At 43.9% G+C, this 26,672-nt stretch overlaps 1 protein-coding gene across 5 annotated transcripts in view; it reads left to right on the top strand.

The window, feature by feature from the left end:
* ncoa2 (nuclear receptor coactivator 2) overlaps positions 1-26,672 on the top strand; it is a 55,486-nt gene that overhangs the window by 22,103 nt on the left and 6,711 nt on the right. The window contains exons 5-20 of one of the 5 annotated variants that reach the window (XM_015046341.1): positions 3,884-4,061; positions 5,347-5,529; positions 6,980-7,081; positions 8,063-8,203; positions 8,700-8,847; positions 9,767-11,087; positions 21,561-21,759; positions 21,856-22,056; positions 22,487-22,702; positions 23,044-23,173; positions 23,334-23,493; positions 23,983-24,276; positions 24,709-24,789; positions 25,047-25,115; positions 25,152-25,551; positions 26,208-26,385. In XM_015046341.1, the coding sequence (XP_014901827.1) occupies positions 3,884-4,061; positions 5,347-5,529; positions 6,980-7,081; positions 8,063-8,203; positions 8,700-8,847; positions 9,767-11,087; positions 21,561-21,759; positions 21,856-22,056; positions 22,487-22,702; positions 23,044-23,173; positions 23,334-23,493; positions 23,983-24,276; positions 24,709-24,789; positions 25,047-25,115; positions 25,152-25,551; positions 26,208-26,385 (4,001 nt within the window). Of the gene's footprint in view, positions 1-3,883; positions 4,062-5,346; positions 5,530-6,979; positions 7,082-8,062; positions 8,204-8,699; positions 8,848-9,766; positions 11,088-21,560; positions 21,760-21,855; positions 22,057-22,486; positions 22,703-23,043; positions 23,174-23,333; positions 23,494-23,982; positions 24,277-24,708; positions 24,790-25,046; positions 25,552-26,207; positions 26,386-26,672 lie in introns of all 5 variants that reach the window. The other 4 variants (XM_015046343.1, XM_015046340.1, XM_015046339.1 and 1 more) reach the window with 4 other exon arrangements.

The following is a 26,672-nucleotide window of genomic DNA, read 5'->3' as shown; positions in this document are numbered from 1 at the left end:
CCACCACAGGTCAACCCACCTCTTGAAATTATGATTGATGTCTACCGAAGAGCACCATTCACGGAGAACAATCGCAGCTGTGCCAGTAGTGATTATGTCAGAGTGTAGCTGTGTGAGGCTAAAGCTGCCAGCATCTTGTATCCGCCCCTGATTGGCTGTAAATCACCAAGCTGAGCAATGGCCCGGTTGTACAACGGAGAGCCTCAGAAGTGCTTACGTATAATGGGAAAGAAAGCAACAGCTCATCGAATGAATCAGTCCATTGAGTCCGTCCTCTCACCCATTTCCGCCCTCCCCGCCTCGCTCAGATCTCCCGCGCTCCGCCCCCCCCAGCTCTCCCACTTCTTCCCTCTTCTTTCGCCTCTAGATCCGTCCTGTCATGGAATATTTATAGCTCTCCTGGTCCAGCGTCACTGAATCGACACACTAACTCGCGGCTAAATATAGCCCAGCGCAGCCTGCGAGCTTTCCCATCTGTCAGCAGTCCCCAAAACACGGCGATAGGCCATTCACACCAGCTCCGCTCCGAGCCGCGATCCCTTCCGCGATCCTGGGCTCATTACAGGCCGTTCAGAGGAGAGAAAGGCCGGCAGCAGAAACGCACATCCCCACCTCCTCTCCTCCTCCCCCCACCCTGCCCCTCTGAGACTCTTTGCTCTCCAAACACAGAGGGATGGAGAGGAGTGTGGGGAAACATTGTGCTGCTCTTTTAACCTTCTGTGGACAGATTCATTACGTCACGTCACTGTTATGTATACGGTGCCCTAAAAAGCACTCGTATCTTCTTTTCCCGATTTTGTGTCACAACCACAAACTTCAATGCATTTTGCTGGGATTGCATGTGACTATTCAACACATGGAGTTGTGAAGTGGATTTTGTAATCCTTAGTCTGGTCTGTATGTTGATTAAGACACTCTGGGCAGATGAGAGCAACATTTTTTGCTTTTCTTCAAACCTGATGCTCATCTTTCTGGATAAACCAACCCAATGCAGGGAAGCATGATGGGGGAGGCATACTGTTGCAGGAATCTTTGATTTCTTAGAAGATACTAATATTTTTATTTTATTTTTTTTTCATGGGTTTGCAAATCAGTGGAATGAAATGTATACCAAAAGATTTTCTGCTGTATTTGTAGGGAAAGGTGGTTGTGCAAAGTATTAACTCAAGGGGTCCTGAGTACAAATGCACACCAAATTATTATTTTGTTTCATATTACTTTTAAATACTTTCATCACAGGTGTTAAATTTTGTTGTGGCTGAACTATATAATCTTGTTTATCCTATACTGTTTTTCCCCCTTCTTTTTTTTATTCATAATGACCTTAAATAGGTCTTAAAGTCTTAAATTTGAGTTGGTGAAAACTGCAGAAACTCTAAATTATTTGCTCCTTTTGTGTTGATCTTTCACATAAAATCCCAGTGAAGCATAAAATATTTGGTTCGGACATGACAAAAATCTCAACTTCCTACAAATACTTTGACATGGCTTTTGCTCTTTATTCTTGATGATGTCTATAACATTTTTTTTTTTTTCGGTCATTACCAAAAACTATTAATGTTACGTTGCAGCAAGTTATTGCAGCAGTTATTGTTCACAAGTAAATAGAGCTGGGAGCAGGAATTGTACAATTATTCCCAAAGTTGCCGTTTGGAACACATCGACTCGTATTGGCTCAGCCGTCTCTCCAGTGTATATTTAAGGAGGGCACTGTAAATTAAAAGTATTGGCTAACGGCGTTGAGCAACAGTGTCTGGAGGAGCATTAGAGTTGGCACGACGCAATGTTTATCCTGTCCAGTCCATGCTCTTTCCTCACACAGGATGGACTTGCACAACCACGTTGCATTTTGGAGCAGGCCCAGTTAATGCACTGATGGATGAGGTAGCTTTGAGTTTGTTTTTAGATTAGGAAGTGTCAGAGCAGGCGAGGGAGAACCTCCATCACGCTGTAATCTTGGATCAGATGGAAAGGGTTCGGCGAACCTTAACATTTTTTCCGTGGGGCTGTTGGTTTTGTAGCCGTTTTCAGGAACGACAATAAATGTCGCGCTGAAAAGTTTGACAGTTGTTCAGTTTAACCGTAGCGATCGATTAAGCACAGATGAAGAGCAGATGTCTTCGGTTCTATCGTGACACCGGCTTTACAAGCGCCAGTGTTCTGTTCCTGAAGGCTGTAGGTGATTTGATGGCCTAATTGACACCAGCTTGTGTGTAATGGCTGACCTGGGGCTGTGTTCTTTCAATTAAGTGCTGCTCCTCCTTCTTATACTTTAATCAGCCACATGGGTTTATTCTACTTTTATCAGCTTCACTGATGTTCAGCTTGTTTTTTTTTTTCTTTTTAGCTGGTACTAATTGTATGTACCAGTGGTTTTTCTGTAAGCATAGTGTAATAACATACAAATAACAGAGTTTAAACATAAGAGGGTTCAGCGTGTACTCCACTTTTAGGTCATGGGCCGTTACGGGTACGGTACAACGGAAAATGGCAGATAGTTCAAATGTTGCTTTCTGGTTTTTCTTAATAAAAATAAAGAAATCTCCCATATTAGGAAGGAGCCTCTTTAGTTAATTTTGCTAAACGGCTTAAAAGCTTTCTGCCACATTTTGCTCCTCTAAGGGCTAAATGTCAGACAATAACTAGCCGTGTATTTAGGACAAATTGGATAAAAGTTTCAATTGGTCCTTCATGCAAATTAAAAGGCATGATAAAACAAAGCAAAATTGCAAGTGCAAATTAAATTAGCTTAAATTAGAATAGTAAGTCACTCATCTTGTTTCAACATTTTGGTGGCAGGCGGAATGATGCTCGCTACAGTTGCTTCACTATATGAGGTTTTGTCTTTGCCGTACACCACTCTCCTGCCATTTCACCACAGACGCAAACGTCTTGGCAGGGCTAATTTCTAATCAAGCGGTTTGGTCTTAAACGGCCTTTGTGTCATTATTAGCTCCTTTTCTTGCATTAGTTTGGTGTGGAGAGCTTTTAAATAGAAGCTTGATCTATAATCTTTTGTGTGTTTTTAAATATGAATGAGAAATATTATATTTGGACTGTCTCAAGGCTGCTTTCTCGGGTCACTTAATGTATTTGTGTCTTTATGGATAAAAAAACAAAACAATCAGGCACACACCACGAAAATAAACTTAAACGGCTGCATGTCTGTAAAATGATAGATTCTGTTTTCATATTGGTCTATAAGGTATAGGCTTATCTTTTACAGTATTAACTATCTAGACCCCTTTGATCCCCCCCTTTAGGAGCTATGACCAGAATTAAATTAGAGGAAGCATCATTTAGTCTCTCTGCTCCTCTGCTCCAACCTGAAATGTCCCAGAATTTGTTGGCTTCTTTAAATCTGGATTTAAAAAAAAAATGGTTTTACTGCAACTTTTCCATAAAGGTCAAAAATTACTTTGTTCATTTTTGACATGTTTCAACTTTACTTTTAGAACTTTTTCAATGTGTTTCATTTTACATTGTACTATTTTTCTTTACACGTTTCCTTGGCAGAAAATAAATAGAGACATATTTATACCGGCTTCCCAGACTTCAGACAATATTTACATAGTATCTGCTGTTCTTTAATGCGTTCCATACTAAATGATAGAGATTAAAACCCGGTAGATCTGAAGAAAAACACAATTACTTGCATCAATAAATTAAAGTTGCAGCTTTCCCTTGTCTGAGAAAAGGGAGAGCATATTAATCGGTGATATTCCCCCTTTAGGCCACTTGCAGCAGGGTTATTAACATATTCTGATTAATGAGGGTGATTGCTGCACAAATAAAATCCTAATTATTCATGAATTGTGTTTTTTTTTTTTTTGTGAGGAGGAACTTTGTAAACAAACTCTAAACCGCCTCTTTGCCCCTCCAGGCCCTCGACGGCTTCTTCTTCGTGGTGAACATGGAGGGCAACATCGTGTTCGTGTCTGAGAACGTGACCCAGTACCTGCGCTACAACCAGGAGGAGCTGATGAACACCAGCGTGTACAGCGTGCTGCACGTCGGCGATCACGCCGAGTTCATCAAGAACCTGCTGCCTAAATCCCTCGGTTAGCCCTCGGCTTATTCTCCCTGCCAACGAATTCTGCCTCCGCTCCGTCTCCCTTGCGTCACCTGGTGCTTTTTATTAGCCATGTCGTTGTGATTTAAATGTTTACGGTGGTTTTTCAGTGCCTGAAAGCTGGCTTGTTAAAAAAAAAAAAATTGCAGTGTGCAAAGATCCTAAAGGTTCTTCTTTTTCTGTTTTGCTGATGCTCAGCCCAGACTTTTTCCTCTCACTCTTCTCCTCATCCTCCCTCGCTTTTCAGCTAATTAACTTCCTTTTTTGGCTTCTCTCTCCTGTCAGCAGCATAATGCTCTTCCTACATTCTCATTTCGTGCCCTTCCTTCCCCTTCTCTTCACTTTTTTTTTTATGTTTTTCTCTCGTTCTCTGCTGCACACCCCTATCGAGATCCTCTTTTCTTGTTCTCAATTTCCCATACTTTCTAGCCCACCCATTGAAGTTATGCTTTGTGCTTATTTAATGTAAACATTACAACTGTTTGTGCAATCCTCAGCTTAGCTCAGGAATTCCCTCCCCTCCATCATCTCGTTCCCTCAAATTAACCTGTACGGCTTCACTTCCCATAAGGTGAGCTTTGCCGCCACCGCATCGCGTCAGGAGCTCCGAGTCCTCCTCTGCTGGTGCTCTGGATTGAGGTCTGAGTTACCCAGCCATCTGGGTGGGAGAGCTGCGCAGAGCAGAGTACCCTGGAAATGATCACTGGGCTGTGGCCCAGTTACTGGGAGATTATCAATGCACTGAATGAGATCACAAACCAGATGGAGTGTGATGGGAGTTTGCTAGAAAGAAATGAGTTTGGCCTATACATGTCTTTTTTTTTATCTTGCTTGTCGTGCGTGCGTGTGTGTATGCGTGCGTTGTGTGTTTCTGAGTGAGTTATTTCGTGCCTGTGTAAGTGTTGGACAGGAGAAGAAAGATGGGCAGTGATGTTTTGGGAGGACGTGCATATGGAGGCCTGGCTGTGATGCACTGCTGTGGATGGATGGCTCAGGGTTCCAACTGCTCATTAAAACTGATCTCTACCCAGCAACAGCTCTCCTCTTTTTTTCGCACTTCCTCTGCCTTCATTCTCCCTGCGTTGCTCTCATTATGTCTTCCACTTGCAGCGCGCTCGCCTCCTCTTGGCTCGCTCTTTGCATACTTCGTGTTTCACCGTTCACTTTCAGTCGCAGGGAAAAGTGTCCCCCCCCACCACCACCCTCACCCTCTCACAGACTATAAAAGTCTCCTTTGCCTCACCTCTCTTCCTCTCTCTCTCTCTCTCCGGCAGTCAATGGCGTCCCGTGGTCCAGCGAGGGTCCGAGGAGGAACAGCCACACGTTCAACTGCCGAATGCTGGTGAACCCGCACAGCGAGAACCAGGACGAGTCGCACGATCCCCAGCAGCAGAAATATGAGACCATGCAGTGTTTTGCAGTGTCAGAACCCAAGTCCATCAAGGAGGAAGGAGACGGTATGGAAGTGGGGAGGGAAGTGGGGAAGAGATGGATAGGAGGATCAGTTGACACTAAAGTAGTGACCTTATAAAACAACCTTGGACAAAATGTTTTTTTTATTTTTTTTTTTTTATTAATTTAGCGTAACATTTTTGACATATCTGCATATTTCTTACTTGTTTGGAAGTTGCCATAAATAGAAAAAGTAGCTATGGCTACTTTTTTTTTTTTTCTACATTTGTAACAGAGCACGATGCATACTTAGCAAATTCGTAACAACTTATGAAGCCTGATGCAGATGTGCTCAAAGCAAATAACGATGCAGCAGCACAACCGAACAGTGAACACATTCAAACTCCAGCGTTGGATTGGATTGTGGTTTCAAACTCGATGCCTAATTTAGTTTCGATTTTCTTCTGACTGCTTAAATTCCGACCTTTGAAAACTGAAAGGACACAGATTTGTGTCCATCACCTAGAAATCGGTGTACGGCAACAGAGGACACATCTTTGGAAAAAAAAAACCCCGTCTTCTCTGTCTACGTTGACTTTACTAGATCGGGCCCCTTTGTTTCTACTGCATTAGACGAGCGTTCTTTACATGACCTCCAACCAGAAACGCTTTCATTAGCCTAGAGCTATGAACCACCCGACATAAAAGGCTAATGTTGCCAGCTGTTTTCCGGCTAACATGAGAACATCGCTGGCTGAAGGTGTGTGAATGATTTGGGGCATTTGAGCACCACAGCACGATCGGCGGTTACAGTTAGAGGAATTCGCCACAGACGGAAACAGAAAGAAGGGAAATGGGGGGGGGGGGGGGAATTAATAGCGATTAAGATCTTTGATGGCCAGACCTCCCATGAGGTTCTATACACGTGTGTGTGTGTGATAGCCTGTGGCACACATCTCTGCGAGGAACATGAGGGATTGTGGATATTATTGGCTCACAAAAAAGTTGGACCGCAGACTTTTTGGGGTCACCCAAGCAGTCGAATTGGCGAAGTCATTTTTTATTTTTACGTTCGCCAAAGAAGACTGTCATTACTGAGCCGTGTTGGGGCAGGAGGAGGCGCGATGAGTGCGTGACGGCGCTTTAGCCGGGACCAGACGGAGGTGCGGACGCAAACACTTATCAAGTCACTCAGACTCCTCCGAAAGGTCACACTACATCATTTCCCTCGCCAGCAATAGCTGCTCCTCGCTAAAGGAGCGGAGCCCTGATCCCCACGCTCATTAATAACTGTATTAATTATGCTGCCTGGGAATAACATGCATTTCATTATCACTCCCTCCCTCTGTCTCTATCCTTTACGCCCCCCTTGTCCTCCCCTCTCACTCCCTCTTCGTCTCTCATGTTTTATCCTCGTCCTCTTTGTTCCATCCTCCACCTTGTCCTTTGTTCCTGACGTTTATTCGCTCTCTTCTTCTTCGTTTTTTTTTTTTTTTTTTTTTTTTTTTTTCTCAGACTTCCAGTCGTGCCTGATCTGCGTGGCTCGGAGGGTGCCCACGAAGGAAAGGCCCATGCTTCCCACGCATGAGAGCTTCACCACTCGCCAGGACCTGCAAGGTACAGGGAATCAGACGGACGGCAGCTACAAACTGACGCATGGAGATCGGAGATCTTAATGTGCATCCGATTTAATACTTGTTTAGGTTGAGTAAAACAAACGAAAAATAAAATAAAATAAAAAATAGACTGCCTTTGTGTTGAAAGAAATTTCAAACTCTCCACAAATCGGCAGACATCGCTGCTAAGTATTTAAGCATCATACAAAAGACCCCCGTTAGGATTGGACTAGCTGGCTGCAGCCACCCTTCTTGTCTGCACTGTGGGAGGTGAAAAGAAAAACTGTTGCATACACGCACGCAGCTGTGCGCGCGTCTCCTGGCCTCTGATGTACTAATGCCGTTTGTGTGGTATGCACACCCACAACCACATCACAAAAAACAACACACACCTTCATGGTTAGTCAGCGACATATAGTAATTTCCTGTAGTTTCCCGCCCAGGCTTCCGTAGGTGCGCATGAATGGCAGCCTCTACTTACCGAGCTGTCCGTTAGCGCCACACAGAGCGCGACAATCACCTTCATTTGTGGCGTTTAGGACACGTAGTTTGAAACCCCCCCCTTAGAATTAAGCAAAACACCACGTAAGCTGCCAGTCTGCCTCTGTAGTTCCTTTTTTTTTTTGACGCCTTGGTGATTGTTAGATGTGATGTATTGCTGTAAATGGCTCCTGTTATTGCTACTGTGACAAGCTGGTCCATGTAGCTGTCAGTCAAGCAGGAGAGAGTTTGTCAGCCCTTAAGCGGTCTGCTGCTTCCATTTCAAATGGCACATACTTGAGGGACAAGTGTCGCACCGCTGCGAGCGATTGCCTGTGTCGACACAAATATCCTGGACGTACTTGTTAAACCAGGTGGCAAAACGGTGACTTTTATTCGACCTGAAATCCTCGTTGAAACTTAGCAGCCAGTTTGGGTCGCGAGGCAGAAGTTTACAATTCCGTACACCTGCAGCTACCGTAACGTCCTCCTTTGCGACTAGGTAAGATTACGTCGCTGGACACGAGTCTACTGCGAGCGTCCATGAAGCCAGGCTGGGAGGATCTAGTACGGCGCTGCATCCAGAGGTTCCACCTGCAGAACGACGGGGAGATATCCTTTGCCAAGAGACACCAGCAAGAAGGTTATTATTTTACACATCTTCACAGTTGGTTGCAGGAATAAGTCATTAAATTCAATGTAAATAGTCGGATGGAGGCTTTTCCAACCAGTATAACTGACCTTGAACTGTATTCTAAAGGTGAATGGGCAGAAATGTATCTGGACAAGTAAAGCTGAAAGGCAAACGGTGAAATGGTTAAACCTGTAACTTCAACGGTACACTGCTTCCATGTTTGTTTGTCATATCAGGTCATAATAAAGGACTTTGAAGTTTGTTTTAGATGTTTCGAAGAGGGGAAAGAAGTTCAAGGCTCTGGAGGGAAACAAAAGGCTTTAAATATTAAATATTTGAATGAATTGCAACAAAAAGCAGCCAACCATGAACTTCAGTCCTTGGATGATCCATCAATCTACTCTAACACTGGAACCAGCAGGAACACATGTGTTTTATCTTATTCCAAAAAATAAAATAAAAAATTATTGTGTGCTTGCTGACGTGAAGCCTGCTGTGTCTACAGTTCTCCGCCACGGTCAAGCGTTCAGTCCAATCTACCGGTTCTCCCTCTCTGATGGAACCATCGTTTCTGCCCACACCAAGAGCAAACTGGTGCGCTCATCTGCCACTAACGAACCCCAGCTCTACATGTCCCTGCACCTCCTACAGAGGTACGTCTCCGTATCTACACATCTGTCAGAAAGAAAACTAATCTTAGAATTTGCTGAAGAGTTTTAGCCTGTTGATGCTCCACACAACTGCTTATGCACTGAATTTCCACCTCCAGGGCCAAATCCGTGACTGAAATGTGACATGAAGAGATAATAACGGCCATTTTAACGTGTTTATGCTTTCATGCAATTCTTTAAAGTGTTGGACGTTTCAAGCGAGCTTCAAGGTTTTGGCAATTTTAATGTCTTTCATTTGATTTCCCGTAAAGCACTTTGGATCGCCGTTTTTATGAATGGGCAATATCTCCATCTATTGAGGAAAAAGACAAGAGTATGCACAAAAGTTAATTACAGCAATAGATCTTAATGCGATTTATTCCAGGAAAGCGACACAATGACGGCAGAGATTCCAAATAAAGCACAGCTGTTGCGTACATCTGTATTTTTATTTTTTTTTACATACGACACTCACTTCTTTTACGGTCTCCGTTCACAGTTACATTTTACAGTTTTGGGTTGGTATTTTGTGAAACATTAAAGTGGAGATATTTTTTTGTTTGTTTGTTTGTTTGTTTTGCTTAATTTCTTGTATTTTGAGTCCCAATCCATTAAAGACACTTGGGGTAAAGTGACAGCAAGGAGGACATGAAACGGCTGATTATCCCTTCATGACTACATTTATCCTCCGTGAAGTTAGTTGATATTAAGATTTATACCTGTGATAAGCTGGTGCAGAAGTTGCCCAGTGAGTCAGTGAAGTGTTCCTACTCGGATCTCATTTCTTTTTTTTCTTTTTTTAGATTGCATCAAAAATACTTGCAGAGATGTAACTTCTCATTTCTCACTCTGTTGTTTTTTGTTTTGTTTATTATTGTCTGAAAGTTTAATAATTGAGACATTTCTCTATCTGTTCATTCAGAGAGCACCCGGTGTGTGGAATGGGTCAGGACATGGGTGGACAGGAAACGGGGATGACCCCCAAACCGATGAACCCCTCCACTCCCTCCATGACTCCACCGACCCCGTGCGGTTTGCCCGGTTTGGGGCTTCAGGGCCAAGACACTACGATCAGCAGCAACAGCACGCCTTTCTCTCCCCCGGGCCCCGCCGGCCCCAGGGAGCCAGCAGCCATGGGGGGCCACATGCAGGGCTACCGCTTCGGCTGCCCCCCTCCACACCCTAACTACACCGGGGGCATGCAGCCGCCGCAGCAGGGCCCCAACTGGAGGATGAACAGCCCTTCTCGTGCCAGCCCCAGTCCAGCTGGGGGGCCCCACCCGCCTCAGCAGAACTCTATGCTGTCGCCAAGGCACCGGGGCAGCCCAGGGGGCGCGGGGAGCCCCCGTGTAGCCGGGGGCCTGCAGTCGCCCTCTCCTGTCGGGATGTGCAGCAGCGGCCCTGGAAGCGCGGGCAGCGCCCATTCTAACAGCTACACTAGCAGCTCTCTGTCCGCTCTGCAGGCCCTCAGTGAGTGCCACGGTGTGGGGCACGGGCCCTCGCACGCACACACACTGGGCTCCCCTGACCGGAAGATAGGCTCCCCAGCCGGGGTCACGCCGGGATCAGGTGTAAACCCTCACATGATGTCAAAATTCGGAGGGAGCTCGAGCATCGCGGGCGGAGCTGGAGACTTCGGCACTCACTCGGAGGTGAATCAGGTACACGCTCAGGCCGAGGGCAACCAAACGGAGCCCAAGGAGGAGAGGGAGGGGTCCTTGGACGCTCATGACGCCCACAGCCGCCTCCACGACAACAAGGGAAACACCAAGCTACTGCAGCTTCTCACCACCAAACCGGAACCCCTGGAGACGCCCCTTTCGCCGGGCGGCGGAGGAGAGGGAAAGGACCAGGCTGGAGCCGGGGCCCGAGGCGGCCACGCGGTCGGGAGCACTCACGCCACCTCGCTCAAAGAAAAACACAAAATCCTCCACCAATTGCTCCAGAACAGTACATCCCCTGTAGACCTGGCCAAGCTCACCGCTGAGGCTACAGGCAAGGAGCTGGGCCAGGACCAATCACAAGGTGCTGGGAACCCGTCGTCGGGGGCAGAAATCACTCCCAAGCAGGAGCCGTTGAGCCCCAAGAAGAAGGACAATGCACTGCTGCGCTATCTACTGGATAAGGATGACACTGTAATGAAGGACAAGGTCTCTAAGCTGGAGCCCGGGGAGGTGAAGGTCAAGGAACACCCCCAGGTCAAGGTGGAGAAGCCGGACGCCGGATACGATCGGGCCGAGCAGGTCAGTGTTTGAAGAAAACATTACCTCTGCTGTGGGTCTGTTTGCGTTCTTGTTTATGTACACACACACACGTCGGCAGCTCTCTGATTAACCAGACTGAGCTTGAGCTGTTTTTGTGAAGAGGAAGTGGGTGATGTATGTTATGGCTGAAACGATTAATGGTGATAATCGATTAGAGATATAACCGGCATTCAATTTGGTAAGTGATTAATCGTTAGCTGGAATATATAGACTCGGAAAAAGGCAATTTGCTGAAAGAATAAATACTTGGAGCAGTAATTAATCTAAAATTGTACAAAAAATATATAAGGTTTTCATTTAAAATATAAAAAAAAAACCCTGTCTGAAATTATGTTCTACCTAGAACAAAAGGAAAAGTATGCATTTATTAATTCGTTAATTTAAAAAAATCAACATACCATATAACATCAATAAAACTATTTTTGTGTGAAGTTGAGCAGAATGTGCTGAGCTCTTTGCATGTTAGTATTTTTTTAAATAATCGAAAGAATGCTTTTTTTTAGCAGATTAATCGATTAATCGTCTGAATAGTTGATAGAATAATTGATAAATAAGATAGTTGGTTGCAGCCCTACCATATATTCTAAAATAATACAAATGCACGTCAAACTTTTCAGGTTTTATCCGCCATGTCAACTTCTCAATTCTTCAGTCTGTGTCGATTCATTACGTAGAAGGCCAATAAAATGCGCGACCCTCACGCAATGTGTGGTTCGCACGGGGTGTGAAAACTTCCTCCTTCTCCTCGCATTTTAGAGTTTCGTCTTCTCCAGTGAATCTGCCGCGCCTGGGCTTTATTAAGGCTTATAAACACATCTGGTTCCCTCACCGCCTTTGTGTTGGCAGCGGCCCGCTAAGGGAATCTATCTCCCAGCTTCAAACAACTGTGACATTTGGAGGGAGCTCCCTGTGGTTCTCTTCAGCCATTTGATCCTAGTTGCATTTGGCCGGAGTCCTCAGGTTTGGCAGAGCCGGAGGCGGGCTCGGCGCTGAAGGAGGGAAGGGAGAGGGAGAGAGAGAGAGAGAAAAAAAAGGAGCGAACAGTGAGAGTGAAACTCAAGTCGATTCGACAGGGCAGAGGTTTGATGGCCTCACACGTTCAATAAGACTCCTATTCGTACAGGAAGCTGCACTGCTAAGCCACATTACAGAGCATAACACCAATATCCTTCCTCTTATTGATCTCCTTCTCTTATTTTCTATTCCGAATCGGCATCTTTACACGGCGGCCGCGTTTTCGTGTGGAGGCTGTTTAGGTACACATATCCAACAGGGGCGGACGCGATTTGCTGGATAATGAAAGACTGAACAAAGAAGAGGGAGATGAGGAAGGTGTAGATGCCCCCAGGAGAGCCCAGCGTCGGCATGCAGAGTGAAAATGATGAGCCATATGCTCCTGCGTGTTCTCGCTGCTGCCATGGAGATGGCGGGCAGAGCGATCGCTGGGCTTGTAGGACGTACACGAAGAGAATGCGGGGCTTAATAATGAAGGTTTGATTTTTGCGGAGGTGCAAGGCAATAAAGTAAACCCGAACAATGGAACGGATTCGGTGGTTTTTAACGGCAGCCGTGAAATGGGATCGTTATTAAAAGCAGTCATTCCTTCAGTCGGCGACGGCTCATTCCAGGCTAACAGATTTCTCTAATGAGAAAAAGGACATTTGTTAGACACGCACTAATCTGTGACTTCATTAGTCACTGTGTGTGTGTGTGTGTGTGTGTGTGTGTGTGAGTGTGTGTGTGTGTGTGTGTGGTTTTCTGCGCTCTTATGGTGACTCGCTGTTTGGCCGTGTGTGAAAGCTGACTGAACTAGCTACCGAGAGTCATCCTCTCCACTAACCTCACCCACTGCTTCCTCACTGACTCTCAACCTACCTCTGCCTTGCTCCTCCTCCTCACCATCATCGTTTCAGGGCTGAATTATTGATGGCCGGGGCAGCGTTAAATGAGAAATCAAATCCCAGTTATGGCTGCGGTTCACTGTATGGCAGCTTGAAGCTTGTGATTTGATCAGCTATCGGTTATCAACAGAGCAGGAGGTGGACGCATTAGGTGACTGTGTTGAGAGTGTCGCCGCACCTTTTTTTGTTCTTTCACTACAAAGTGAGACGAGAAAACGTGACACACACACACACACACACACACACACACACACACACACACACACAGGGTTATGGTCCAACAGTCTGGAAAGGTTTAGAATTTGATTTCCTAAGCATTTTTCACACAAAGTATTTTCAAAAGTGAAGTCGTAAAGAGAACGCCGAGGATGTTGGGATTATTTCCAAGCCAGTTTAGAAATGGAAATAAAACATTAGAAGTTTTATATCAATTCATCCATCCATCTATTCACACATTTATGTATCTGTTTGCTTATTCCTCCACCCATCCCACCACCATCAATCAAGTCTTTTATCCATCAGTATGTTGAGATCTTTCATCCACCCCACCCACTTGTCTTTCTTCCCACCTGTTCATCCAACCTACTATTCATTTATCCCTCTGTCTCATGCTTTTCTGTTTGTCCGTTTATCGGTATTTTTCAGACTCCATATTTAAATTATATCAAATCATTATAGAAATATGTCTCATAAAACCTGATCCACTCTGTAAATTTTGAAGCTTTGTTTTTTGTTTTTACCTTTTTGTTTTCCCACAACTCTGAAGAGTCCGTTCTTCAGCAAAGAATGTCTCTGTCCATCTGTCCATTTCCTGCCTCATGCCGGTGATGTTCGTGAACCCTACGACACTCTTGAATCATCCACTTGGATTAATGGCGGTCCTCTGTTTAGTTGAGAACTTTCGACTTACCTGCCAGGAAGCGTAAAATCCATCCACATGGCTTTATCCTAAATCTCCGCGCGCTGCCGCTCCAAAGCCACAGTGGCGATGGCATCCGGCTGCTTCACATTCCAGCTGCGTGGCAGAAGAGCACCTGCCACCGACACCCTGCTGCCACTTTCCTCTGCCGCTTTAAACAGAGGGCTGTTTTAGGGGCGGACGGTGTGAACTTCAAATATTGCTCTTCGAAAATATTTCCTTTTAAAATAAGCCATTTTTTTCAAGACGCCATAAGTGTGCTTATGGCGCTTAAAAAAAGATTAAATGTGGTACCTGTGTGCACCTCAGTGATGTGTGTGTATGTATATATATATATATATATATATATATACACATCACTGAGGTGCACACAGGTACCACATTTAATCTTTTTTTTTTATTATTTGATATTTATTGGTTGATATTGTAGAAGAAATGTTGGAGGAAAATAGCCAAAATAAAACTTCCACTAAAAGCCGTCAGTTTGCTTTGGTTTATTTAGCGTCATTTATTGACATTCGAGACGGGGACGAGTCAAAATTCTTATCGTGATCAAATGTTTCTTAATTCAGTCTAAATGCCCATTCCTTGGCTGTTCACGTTGCTGCTTCTCGGATTGTCGTTGACGCGATTTTAGCTATTAGCCGTTATGATGAGATCATTTCAAAGCAGGTGTCCAAACGAAAGCAGGCGCAGTTGCGAGGGAGGCCGCTCACCGCTGAGCAGCCACGCTCGCGACGCAGCGCTTTCAACATTTTTCAGCCTCTGGTTACTTGAGAGGAGCTGTGTAATTTGATCACTTGTCATACATAGTTTCTTAAGCGGCAGCCATTACCAAGTTGTTGCTCCAGTGAAAGAAATGTAATTCTATACTCGCTAATTACCAGACAAGATAGATAAATAAATAAACATGGCTGGAGGAAAGGAGCTGGGATTTGGATTGAGATTTTTTTACCTGCATTTTAACTGGTCGAAAGCAGATTTGACATAAACTGTGTGTGCACAATTACAAGGCAAGTCTTATTTTTGAGGATTATTTTTATTGATCACCAACTGGAGCGTTAATCCAAGCTGCTGGTAAACATCAAGCATGAATGTTTAAGAAAGTAAAAGTGAGATTTTGATTTTCTTTTGAGAATATTCTTAAGTGCACAATTATTGTGCAGAATTATCTAAACAAAATTAAAATGCACATTTTCCCATCTCATTTTTTTTCTCCGAGTGAGAATTATAATCCCCAAGTCAAAACATTCCAGTAATCATTTCTGAAATTGAGAAATAAAAAAATCTGTAACCAGAGTTTTGACCTTTCTTTTCAGCAAAAGCGATAAGCTTCCATTCGGAGAAGTCCGTCAGTTTACTGACTTATTAGACTATCAACTTTTTGTCATTTAATAATACCAGTCCATACCAGTCCCTTACCTGGTATGGACTGGTAGATGTTCCACCCACTGGTTCATCCATCTGAACTGCAAAGATGGATTTATCTTTGAAAAATCTGTCTTCGGATACTTCTTGGCCCAGTCTACATGCTTTAGCTTACGAATCTTGTTCAGTGGTGGTCGGGTTTCAGCCTTTACTACCTGGGCCGTGTCTCCGAACATCTTCTGGCAGTTATGAAATATAATGGAGCTGGAAGATGATGGATTCTTGGTAGCTTCACACCTGGTTCTTCTCAAATCCTTGGTGCTTAATTTGTCATTTCTTCTCACCCTGTCGGCCATTTGTAACAAAGCTTTTGATTTTTCTGGGATCACGCCCCAAGTCTTAGTAATTTCAAGATTACGGCACCACTTAAGAGATTTTTTTTTGGTAATTTTTGACTTTTGAGAGTCAATAAATCTACAACCTCGATATAGGTTGTAGATCTTTTGGGCCACACCCTGCCTCTTTACACAGATACACATCTCCTGGAATGGTGACATCCATTCAGCATTCAAGTTTATCCAGCTTAGATGCTTAAAAAAAAAAAAAATCACTTCCCTTATAATTGAGCACACAGTGTATGCAGGATCCACACTTTTTGATGAAAATCATATGAGTTTCAAAGGAAAAACAATAATAGGCCATAATTTAAATTAAAATAGAGGTAAAAGTAGCTTCGCAGTGCTCCATATAATATGTACACGTTATATGATTATAAAACTTTTCAAAGATGTTAAATGGCTTGAAGAAGAGATTTATCTTATTTCTAAAATCGCTAAGCTCCACTACCCTGTGACGTTCACCAAGTTTTTTTTAATGGCTCATCGATGACTGTAGTTGGTAAATGTTGGTATATATTACTGTAGGTGGTGTTGTCATGTATCTGTCAGCAATATTTTGTATATTTATTTCAAGCTTAAATGCCAGCATTCTTGCAGGACCAGGGTCATTTTTGTTTGCATACTTGACAGTGGCACTTCTGCTTTACTCAATCTGTTTCGAAGTTCCCTTTTCCTGTCAAATGTCGTGAATTAAGTCAAGAAAAAAAAAAAAAAAAGACATTCATCCTCCTGTGCCATGGAGTCCTCCACACCAGCATTGACCAGTTCTTGAGAAGAACTAGTCAAGGACAAGACAGGTTCATATCGGTATTTTTGAGAAAACCAAACTTCTTTTTGTTTATGCATAAAGCTTTCATAAATCTGAATTTGAAAAGAATGTGCAGTCATTGGGTTTTTTAGGGCCGCTGTAATAAGCAGCTCCAACGCAGTGATAACTCAAGTAGAAAATCCTGTATCCAAAGATGCATAACTCGACAGAGAAATTTCTTACATGGCAGCTGCCACAAATGCTAGGCTAATGCTTGCATACGAGTCGTTGATGATTCAGCTCGTAACATTTCGGTGCAGTTTTAGTTGACATTGTGCTGACAGAACTTATTGAAAAAAGTTGTTTGTCTGCTTCATGAACTTCGCCCTTTGCTTTGAACGACATGAAATGTAATAATTGGTGTTTCAGCAGACAGAGATGTCTGTGGATATGAATACAGCAGTCAGAGCAGGACACATAGACTTACTGTAAAAAACATTGTAAAAGGTAAAAAAAAAAATAAAAAAAAAAAACGGGCGCACAAGATGATGCCAATGGTCTTCAATACAGTTTAGCAAGTCACGGACACAAAAATAGGCAGCAGCTTTAAAAGAAAAATAAAATTAAAAATTCAGCTACATGTGGACAGTTGGTAAACAAAGCACAGACAGTAGACCTGTCGGGAACATTAATAGTAATATTTTGATTTCAGCTACAGCTACGTGAATTTGATGAAAATATGTAGGCATGGGTAGGTCTTGCAATAGCACAAAATTCAAAACATCCCGATCCTGTCCGTTCTGTGATGTTGAGAATTAAGTCAGTTAAACTGTAATGCCAAAAGTAGGGTCACACACCCTGCTACGGGCAAAGTGTACGTGGCCGTCGAGTGTATGTGAAACAGAGTAAAGTGTCTTACTTTTGCAGAGGTGTTAGTTTCTATCAAGTATCGGATGAGTCCCGGTTTGGTTTGTAGGAGTAGATGTTGGTCAGCGCTTCATCTCTGGCTCGCTGTGGGGAAACGTCAGCCTGCTGTTGCTAGGCATGCAAATGTCTCCGAGTGCCTAAACTATGAAACATGCATAAAAATGTAGGACACATCAGCAGCTGACAGCCAATTCCTGCAGCATGAAGATCACTCTCTGTCTATGTCGGTACTTAAATATTATTTTTCTTTTAAGTAATCTAACTTGCTGTCATCGTCGCTATTCAGGAGCTGGTTCTACCTTATTTTAAGAAATGAGGTTTGATAATGCATTAAATAAGGTGCAATTTTTTTCACTGCTTTTTCTTGAGTGCTTTCAGAGTGGACTCTAAGACTTAATTGGGTGATAAATGTCTAATCTGCGAGTGCTTTGAGACTATATATTTACCAGGTTGTGTTTTTTTTTTTTTTACTTTATTTTTTTTTTTTTTTTCCTGCCTCTGAACGTTTGCGCGTTGCCTGTGTCCGTACGCTTATAGGTTGTAGTGCTGAGAAAAGGAGAACACGGATTGAATTACATACACAGACATGCACCGAAGGCCAGCCAGTTAAAAGGATTGATAGCGGCAGAACCCATTAAGAGTAAAAGCAACTAGAAATGGAGAGAAATGAAAGTGGGAGGAGAGAGAATCGAGGAGGAGGAGGAGAGCAAACGGAGTGTACAGAGGCATTACATCATTCCTGACCTCATTAGGGCTTTTCTCTCTCCCACCACTCCATCCTCACTCTGCTACTCTCTCCAGGTCTCCTATATATCCACTCCGCTCGTCCTTTCTCAGTATTATCAGCATTGCGGGGCTAATCATTTTCTTCCCGTTTATATGAGGACCCTACCGGGTCTGCCTCTTGTCGCGTGAAAGCTGAGGACCTTGAGCTCTTCAGATAAATATTGTGTTAGACATTTTTTTTTTTTTTTTTTGGCTACCCTGTTATCATCCATAGCAGTTGCATGCCCGACAAATAAATGTCACTGTATGGAAAACCGAAGTGCAACACTAGACAATACTGTGGTGCTGTACTGCTGTACAGTATGTCACGATCTGTAAATATTAGCCCAGGCGCGATGCACTCTGCTGGACAGTTATGGCCACTGCAACTTATTTACTAAAACTCCCAGTGGCTGCCTTGAAATCATTACATTTAATTGATTATCTGCTATTTATTTATTTTTTTTTAATTGACTAAATTTTGCTTCATTTTATTTGGTGTTCTTATAATTGTTAGATGTACACTCCTGATCAAAGTCTTAGAGCTTAAAAACATGTCGCTGCGACTCGCGTTTTGTGCCACTGGACTAATACCAGGTTGAAAGTTAAATTTTTAAAAGATGAAATGGGAGTAAGACGCAAGCCAGAGTGGACTGTTTCTTGAACACCTTATTTAAATTTAAAACGGGTCGTTCACCGGCTGATTAAAAGTTTAAAGCTATTAGTTTAAAGAAGGAAGCAAAACCTGGAATGGCACATGCCTTCAGTTAAAGCTACAGCCCCATATAGGTAAGTTTTTAGGGTTTTCACACTTGTTCGACTGGGGACTGAAATTACATTTGTTACATTTTCACCTGGTGTGATTTGCTGTCACACTGCACTGTGTCAAATAAACCAAACACTTTGAAAAAAAAAAAAAACCTTGTTCACCTCCTCGCCTGTGGCGGCGCTGCACCAAGAACCACTGTAGGAAACAACAGGAAAACCTCTGAAGAAGGCGAAGCGCAACTTCCTCCTTCACAAAATGTAAACAAAAATGCATTGGCATCAGATTTTAACAGTAGTAGGATTTCTCTTCTGTTTCTGATTAAAAAACAAAAAACAAAAAAACACAAACCATTTCTCCCACTAGCGATAGATGTGGGCGTTTGTTTTTGTTGTAGTTACCCAGAATGCCCTGCGCTATAGAGCGCTTCCTGCTTTTGGGGAAGTCTCCAGTTCATTCGGCATTCACATGTGCATTTGAACCGCTCCAGATTTCACTTCAACCAAACTGATACCTGGGTTTTTTTTTTGTGTACCAGAGTTCAGTTGCCTTTTAACACCCTTTTGACTCAAATTCAGTTATCTGGGGTCAGCCTCCCATCCTTTGGACCAGAGAATAAACTTACGAATGAAATATTTCCCGTCTTTTAGCGTCTCGTGTGTGGCCCACCTAAGGAGCGAGTACGAAAGCAAGTTTGTGTTGTTGGAGGCCAAGATGTAGAGATGCAGAGACAGAAAGCCTTGTGCCATAATGATGCTGTACATGCTTGAACAGAAAATGACATGAAACCCAGATTCAGGCACAAATTTTAAGTTCTTAAGACTATTTCCTTAAACCTGTGATCAGTCGATGAACAGTCTGTTTGCTTCAATGTGGTTTCATTTTTTTTTTTTGTTCTCTTGTTCCCTTTTTTACAGCTCACCCTTCAACTTAACAGTTATTTATAGTTGAACAAGTGGTCATTTTAATGCTATTGGATTTTAAGATAATAATCTATGTCACTCGTTTTCCAGGTGGAAATATAATTGCTACATTATGTAATATGACGAAATAAACTACCCCTTTAAAATGAAAGTAGTTTGTATTAAACTGGAGCAAATGAAAGGTCATCATGAACGAGTTTTTCAGGAGGCCTGTAGTATGAAAACTGGGTAGATTGTGTTTCTGCAGCTCATATGACAGCATTAACAGTATCCATGTGACCTTGTTAGCACTCTAATCTTATCCAGGCTTGACAGTGATTTGATATATCTTATTGTTGGTAAATGAAGATAGTTTGCATCTTGCTTTTCTCCTCTGTCTTTCTCCTTTTACTTTACGTGAAACGTCTTTTACGTAAAGCAAACATCCTGTTGGCCTTTTTAATTTTACATGTCAGACGACTGAAAGTGCCAGAAGTATATGAAAATACAAAGAAAATCCTAGTCAGTTCTTTTTTTATCAGTGCCGTGGCTCCACGAGGCCGCCGCTATCTGGAAACGCTCGCCTCGTCTCGGAAAACCGAGTATCTGTTGGAGGCTGCTTCTATTTTCTAAAAATGGCAACTATTTCCCTGACCCTTAACTCCCATCACTGAGCAAGTAAAGCTCTCTCCTCACCTTGGCCTTGTCCTTGTTGAAGATAAAAGCATGTGGAAAGCTACAACAACTTGTCACGTCAGATGATATTCCTTTTGTATTTACATGTAGCCCTGAGTGGCGCTTGGCTCTTCGGTTGAACTTCTTTATTTTACGCCATTATCTAGTTGGAAAATTATACATTTCGGATTCTGAAACAGGAGAGTTTCAGGTTGTAAAAAGGTTTCCAACAAGTCCTTTTAATTTGATCCTCTCGGTTTTGGTTTCTAAAATGTCTTGAGTGTTTTTTTTTTCCCACACTGCATCTTAAATGTTTTGCATCCTCAATTTGTTCGCACATTCTTCAGCTTTTTTTTTTTCCAAGACATAGTCTCTCCTCTCCTACCAAGACTTGCTTTTGTTGTTTATTAAGGGAGTTAAAATGTTCTTGGTAGTAATCCTCTGCCAGATCATTCACTATAGGAATAAAAGTCTATTAACACAGTTTGGCTTGAAAACAGACATTTCAGCAATTGACTAACAGCTTCTTGGAATGAACGCTGTGTGTGGAGCTTTGTGTATATTACAAGGCCTTGAATTTAAGTAACGGTACAAAAGACGCAAAAAACAAACATAGTTGTACTTCAGTTGTTAAACAAGTTAAATATAAGTTATTGGGTAAGCAAGATAACTTGAGTTGTTTTAGCACAGCAGGTAGGCCTTAAATGTGCATTATAAAGTCTTATAAAGCCCTAAATCTGACTTTCAGGAAACAAAACTCAAAGTCTGGGGTCTTTGAAGATGAAACATTTTCTCTTGTGTCCAAAACTGCTTTTGCTAATTTGAACTTTAAAGCAGTGTGAATGTTTTCACGATGCTACAGCCACCATGCTAGCTAGAGCCAGATTCTTTGGTTTGAATCCTCCTTGGTTCTTTTGTCGTCTGAGCATCAGGTTGTCTCTACAGAAGGCGTTCCAGCAGACCTCTCCGGTCGAATCTCTCGTCAAACGTTCATTAGAACATTATGTATCGGTACTTCCATGTCTGGCTTTAATCAGTTTCTAATTGGAATCCCACGTGCCTCATCTGTTTGTGTTTTCATAGTCATCGGAGCTTGACGACATCCTGAACGACCTGCAGAGCGCTCAGCCGCAGCTCTTCTGCGAGCAGCGGCCGGTTTCGCTGCCCAGTCCCATGGACAAGCAGAACATCTTTAATGACATCCTGCAGATGTCGGAGAGCAACGCCGCCATGGCGACGCAGCAGCAACCCAGAGGCCTCGGACCCGGCATGGGTCAAACTAGTAAGTAGAGCTCTCAAACTCAAGGGGGAAAAAAAAGAAAAAAAAAAAAAAACAGGATTTCTTTTTTTTTAAAGTCTGTTTATTCTTACTTTTTAGATTTTGGCGCTGTCCGACCAGGGCAGCCGGGCAGGGCATTACCAGTGAGGAGTGTCTCTCTGGACATGAATGTCCCCTCACAGCAGCCATCATTGCAGTACCCCATACGGGCCAACAGCCCTTACCCTGTAATGCATCAGCAGCAAGGCATGTTGGGAGGTCATGGCATGATGCCCAACCAGCCTGGTATGGGCAATGCAGGTAAGTCTAACCAAGAGCTCTTCAAGTCAAATCAAATTATGTTGTGGTCCAATAAAAAAAAAAAACAAACAAAAATACAACTGTAGTCTTGAACTGTGACACTTGTGGCTGATTCCAAATTCCGATTAGACACTTTTCCTTCTGCCTCTGTGTCTCTCACCCGAACCCATCAACATCATGACACACTGACTCACTTCCTGTGACAGGAAATAGTCGCCCACACACCAGCGAAGTTTCTCTCACTGCGTCTCCCACATATCGATCCTCCCCGAGCAACTTCCAGCATTGCTCACAAAAGATTTCCCCTTTCACATCGATCCACAGACCACCGCCGCAATATGTGTGCAGAGAACGTTCTCCAAAATCTTTTCGGACCGTTTTCTCACCGCTTCTCGTCTCTGCGTCGTTGTCCTTCCTCCCGCTCCCGCAGGATTGATGACCCAAGGTGGTCCGCGGCCAGCCATGCAGCAGCAGCAGCAGCAGCCGGAGGGATGGACCGGTCCAGCTTCTGCGCCTCCTATTGGAGCTTCCGCTCCGGGACAACAAGGAGGCATGCAGGGTAGGATGGTGCCCGGCAATCCTCCGATGAGACCCAACAGCCAGCCAGCACCCCGGCCGATGCTGCAGTCTCCACTAATGGCCAACGGTGAGAGCCAACTTTAAAACGTCTTGGTATGAAGGCGCAGAAATAAAAAGCTGCATGACAAAGACTTTAAATCTGTAGTTCATGATATCGCCCATTTGAAGCTGCTAAAGTAGAGTGAGGAAGACCTCAGCTCACCCCCTCATAGCTTACTAGCTTCTCAGAGTTGTAAAGGATGCCATCTTGTGGTTGGTCGCGGTGTAGCAGGTGAATTATTTTAACACCCATCATTTTTACCTTTTTTGCTCTTGTGAAAGAGAAATTGTAAAAGTATTTAAAAAAAAAATCTCTGGGCATCTCTCTAATAATTCCATTAACCTGGATATTCTTCCTTTCTCTTTCAGCCCAACCTGATATGGACATTAATATGGTCGGCCACCATTTCTCCCAGCAGCAGGCTCCGCCCAATCAGACGGCCCCTTGGCCGGACAGCATGATGCCAATCGATCAGGCGCCTTTCGTAAACCAGAACAGGTACGTTTTTAACCCACAAATGATCGTTTTGTGTTCCCAAAAGGAGCCGGTGGCAATCTCCGCGTCTGGGGATTTTCTTAAATGTAGACACTGTTTCTCGCCCCCCCCAACCCCGAACCTTTCTGTAATACATTAGGCATTTTTGTTTATTTTTCTACAGACCTGCACAGCAAGATGATCTCCTCTGCAACCCGAGTCTCGATCAAGGCAGCGCAGTGGACGAGGGGGCCCTGATGTCCCAGCTGTACTCGGCACTAAAAGATTTTGACGGATTAGAAGAGATCGATCGAGCTCTCGGCATCCCCGCCCTGGTGGAACAGGTGAGCTTTTTCTAACACCGTTTCTCACAAGGGTGATGATGCGACTTGAATTGTCATAAATCTTATCGAATAAGTCTAAATATTTTTGCTGTGCATTTGTTATACTGCCTCTTTTTTTTTTTTTAAATCGGAATACCTCTAAATAAAATCTGATGCAACCAGCTACCTTCAAATGTCTCGTCATTAGTAAAAAAAAAAAAAGAGTCTACCCGCTTGCAGTTTAATCTGTGAAGGCCTCAGAAGTTTCATAGAGGACATTAGTGAGTAAAGAGCATCCCGTAGATTAAAGCACATAGCAGACAGGTCGGTGTTACGGTCGTAAATTCCTAATACAGTACACTACAATGACATTTACGGTTGTTGTGAGAAAATGCTTTAGAAAAAGTTTAAGGTGACTGAATCCTTTAGCAAGGTTCTGTAAGTTCTCTGTCATTTTTTGCACCAATTTCTTGCAGATGTTCCACTAATGTCGATTGTTTGCCGTTTCAGAGCCAGTCACTGGAACCAGAGCAGTTCCCCCCGGACCCAGCCATCATGTTGGACCAGAAGCCCCCAATGTACGCGCAGCAGTTCGGCCCGCCGCCCTCCCACATGGTGCCGAGGGGCTTTCCCGGCCCTCCCATGCAGGAGCCCGGCTTTCACCCGATGGCCGGCCAGATGGGGCCCCGGCCGACCTACCCCATGATGAGGATGCAGCGGCCCGGACTCAGGCCGGCTGGGGTCGCCCCGAACCAGCCCAACGCGCTGCGGCTGCAGCTCCAGCACCGGCTTCAGTCCCAACAGGTACGCTAGACCGACCCGACATGAGGCGACACGCAGCCCCGTCGATCGACTCTGAACTCACAGGTTTGAGTTACGTAATCGCTCTCGAGGCTGACGAATTCGAAGCCCCTGATTGCACACATTTAGACTTCCTAGTGGTCTTAATGTGTTTCATACTATTATTACCAATTTCTCGTAATTTGCAGTAAATTATGGCGTGTGTGTGTGTGTGTGTGTGTTGTTTATCGCCGTCAACCTGTCAGGGGACTAGAGATGAAAATGAACCCTTGTGGCTAAATCTGCCATATTTACATGTTGGTTTTGATGTACTGATGTTGATTACGGAGAGTAAAACTTAAAAATGAATTAAAGAGGTGCTGAAATAAATTTAAGTCTGTAACTCTTTTTATTTGTGCTTAAATGTGTTTTTGTGGGGGGGCGGGGTGTTTCCAGCAGAAAAGTCAGCCAATGATGACTCAGATGCCTGGCGTGTCAAATGTGAACCTACCTCTACGAGCCAGTGCTCCAAACCAGGTACAACCACAGTCATGTAATAACATTCCTGCACAAACATGTTCCATCTGCTAATTTATGATGATATATCCTGTTGCTTCACAATAAACGAAATACTTAAAGACGCCACAGTATATTCCAAAAGTATTCCATACGCCTTAAATTTTTTTTTTCACGCTTGGACACATTGCAACCACAGACACGCATTTGCAAAACGGGTTACATCTGACATCTCGTCTCGCCGTCGCTCTGGCGCTTCCTTTTCCTGCTGTTTCCAGGGAAACATCAACGCTCACATGTTGGCGCAGCGTCAGCGGGAGATGCTCAGCAACCACTTGAGGCAGCGACAGCAGCAGCAGCAGCAGCAGCAGCAGCAGCAACAGCAGCAGCAGCAGCAGCACGTTCAGCAGGCCCAGCAGGTCCAGCAGCAGCGCAGCATAGCCATGAGGGCCCAGGGCCTCAGCCTGCCTCCCAACATGGCCGGAGGCCTGAGCAACCCCAGGAACCCCCAGGCCGCCCCCCAGCAGTTCCCTTACCCGCCCAGCTACGGTACCAGTACAGGCCTGGCCTCGTCACCTCCCACCAGCCCCTTCTCCTCCCCTCTCTCCCCCAGCCTCCCCACTCTGCCCCCCAACCCTCAGCTCCACCTGCATGGCACCTCCTCTTCCTCCACCTCCTCCTCCTCACAGATGATGATGGGAAACACAAACATGATGGGCGGACAGTATGTGGGCGTACTCAGCCCTCAAATGCATCACAGTGCCTTTCAGTTTCCCAACTCAGGTACTGCTCCTCCCGCCAGCAAACAGCACACTTCACCCAAGAACGCTGTATATATATATATATATATATATATATATATATGTGTGTGTACGTGTGTGTGTGTGTTGATGTGAATCAATTGGAAAGCGTCACTTCCAATTGATGTTGAACGCCAGATTTATAATTTCATGCACTGATGATCACTATCATCATAAACCGATACAGATTAAGCTGCATATTTTACTCAGTAAACCTATAAATTATCTCCTAGTTATGCTTTTTTTACTCCACTAGATGGAGTCAGAGCTCAATAAATCGACCCACCCACCTCCGTTTGGCCATGAATTCTCTGAATAGTTTGTCGTACATTTACCTGATTTATCTAATGACATTTACCATATTTACGTCTTTTTGAGATTTCGCTTTTTTTTTGTTAAATAATCTCCTCCATCTTCTCTCTTCTTCTGTTAAAATGCATGTAGAAAATTCCACCTGCCTGAATGCCGACACTTTTTCACTTCAAAACACAGAGGCCTCTTGTATACCTCATCTGTTTTGTCACAGCACACTCTTCTTCTTGTTCTTCTTCTTCTTCTTGCATTTGTTCTAAATATGTTTAATGTACTTACTTTCTGTGGGACCGGTGTGGTTGACGTGTTTGAATTCGTCCTCTGCAGGTATGAGCCAACAGGCAGACGGGAGTTTTGCTGGGGCCAGCACGCCGCAGAGCCCGCTGCTTTCCCCGCGCATGGCGCACACACAGTCCCCCATGATGCAGCAGGGCCAGCAGAACGCCGCTTTCCAGGGTTCCCCTGACATGAACGGATGGCCACAGGGTAACATGGGAGGCAACAGGTGAGGACGACCAGCACATCCAGCGGAATGCGACTGTGAAAAAAACGTAAAGACTGAGTTCGTGTTTTTGGACCTGGGTGCTTTCAGATTTCAGTTTGTATTCAGAAAATATTGATCAGGGATGTTTGTGAGTTTTATGTTCTTCTGGGGAGTAAAAGCAGCTTAAATTAATGGTTTACTGGCTTAAGAAGGAGAAAGATTTGTATGTTTGTAAAAAAAAAAAAAAAAAAAAAAAAATCACCCCAAAAAAAAACCCAAAGAAAAAAAAAAAAAGGGTGTTTGTTTTT

This window comes from Poecilia latipinna, unplaced genomic scaffold (genome assembly GCF_001443285.1).
Source record: "Poecilia latipinna isolate Pla-1442-1.1 unplaced genomic scaffold, P_latipinna-1.0 Scaffold775, whole genome shotgun sequence".
Taxonomy (NCBI): Eukaryota; Metazoa; Chordata; class Actinopteri; order Cyprinodontiformes; family Poeciliidae; genus Poecilia; species Poecilia latipinna.
Note: the sequence above shows the minus strand (reverse complement) of the source record. Positions and strands in the feature narration are given on the sequence as shown.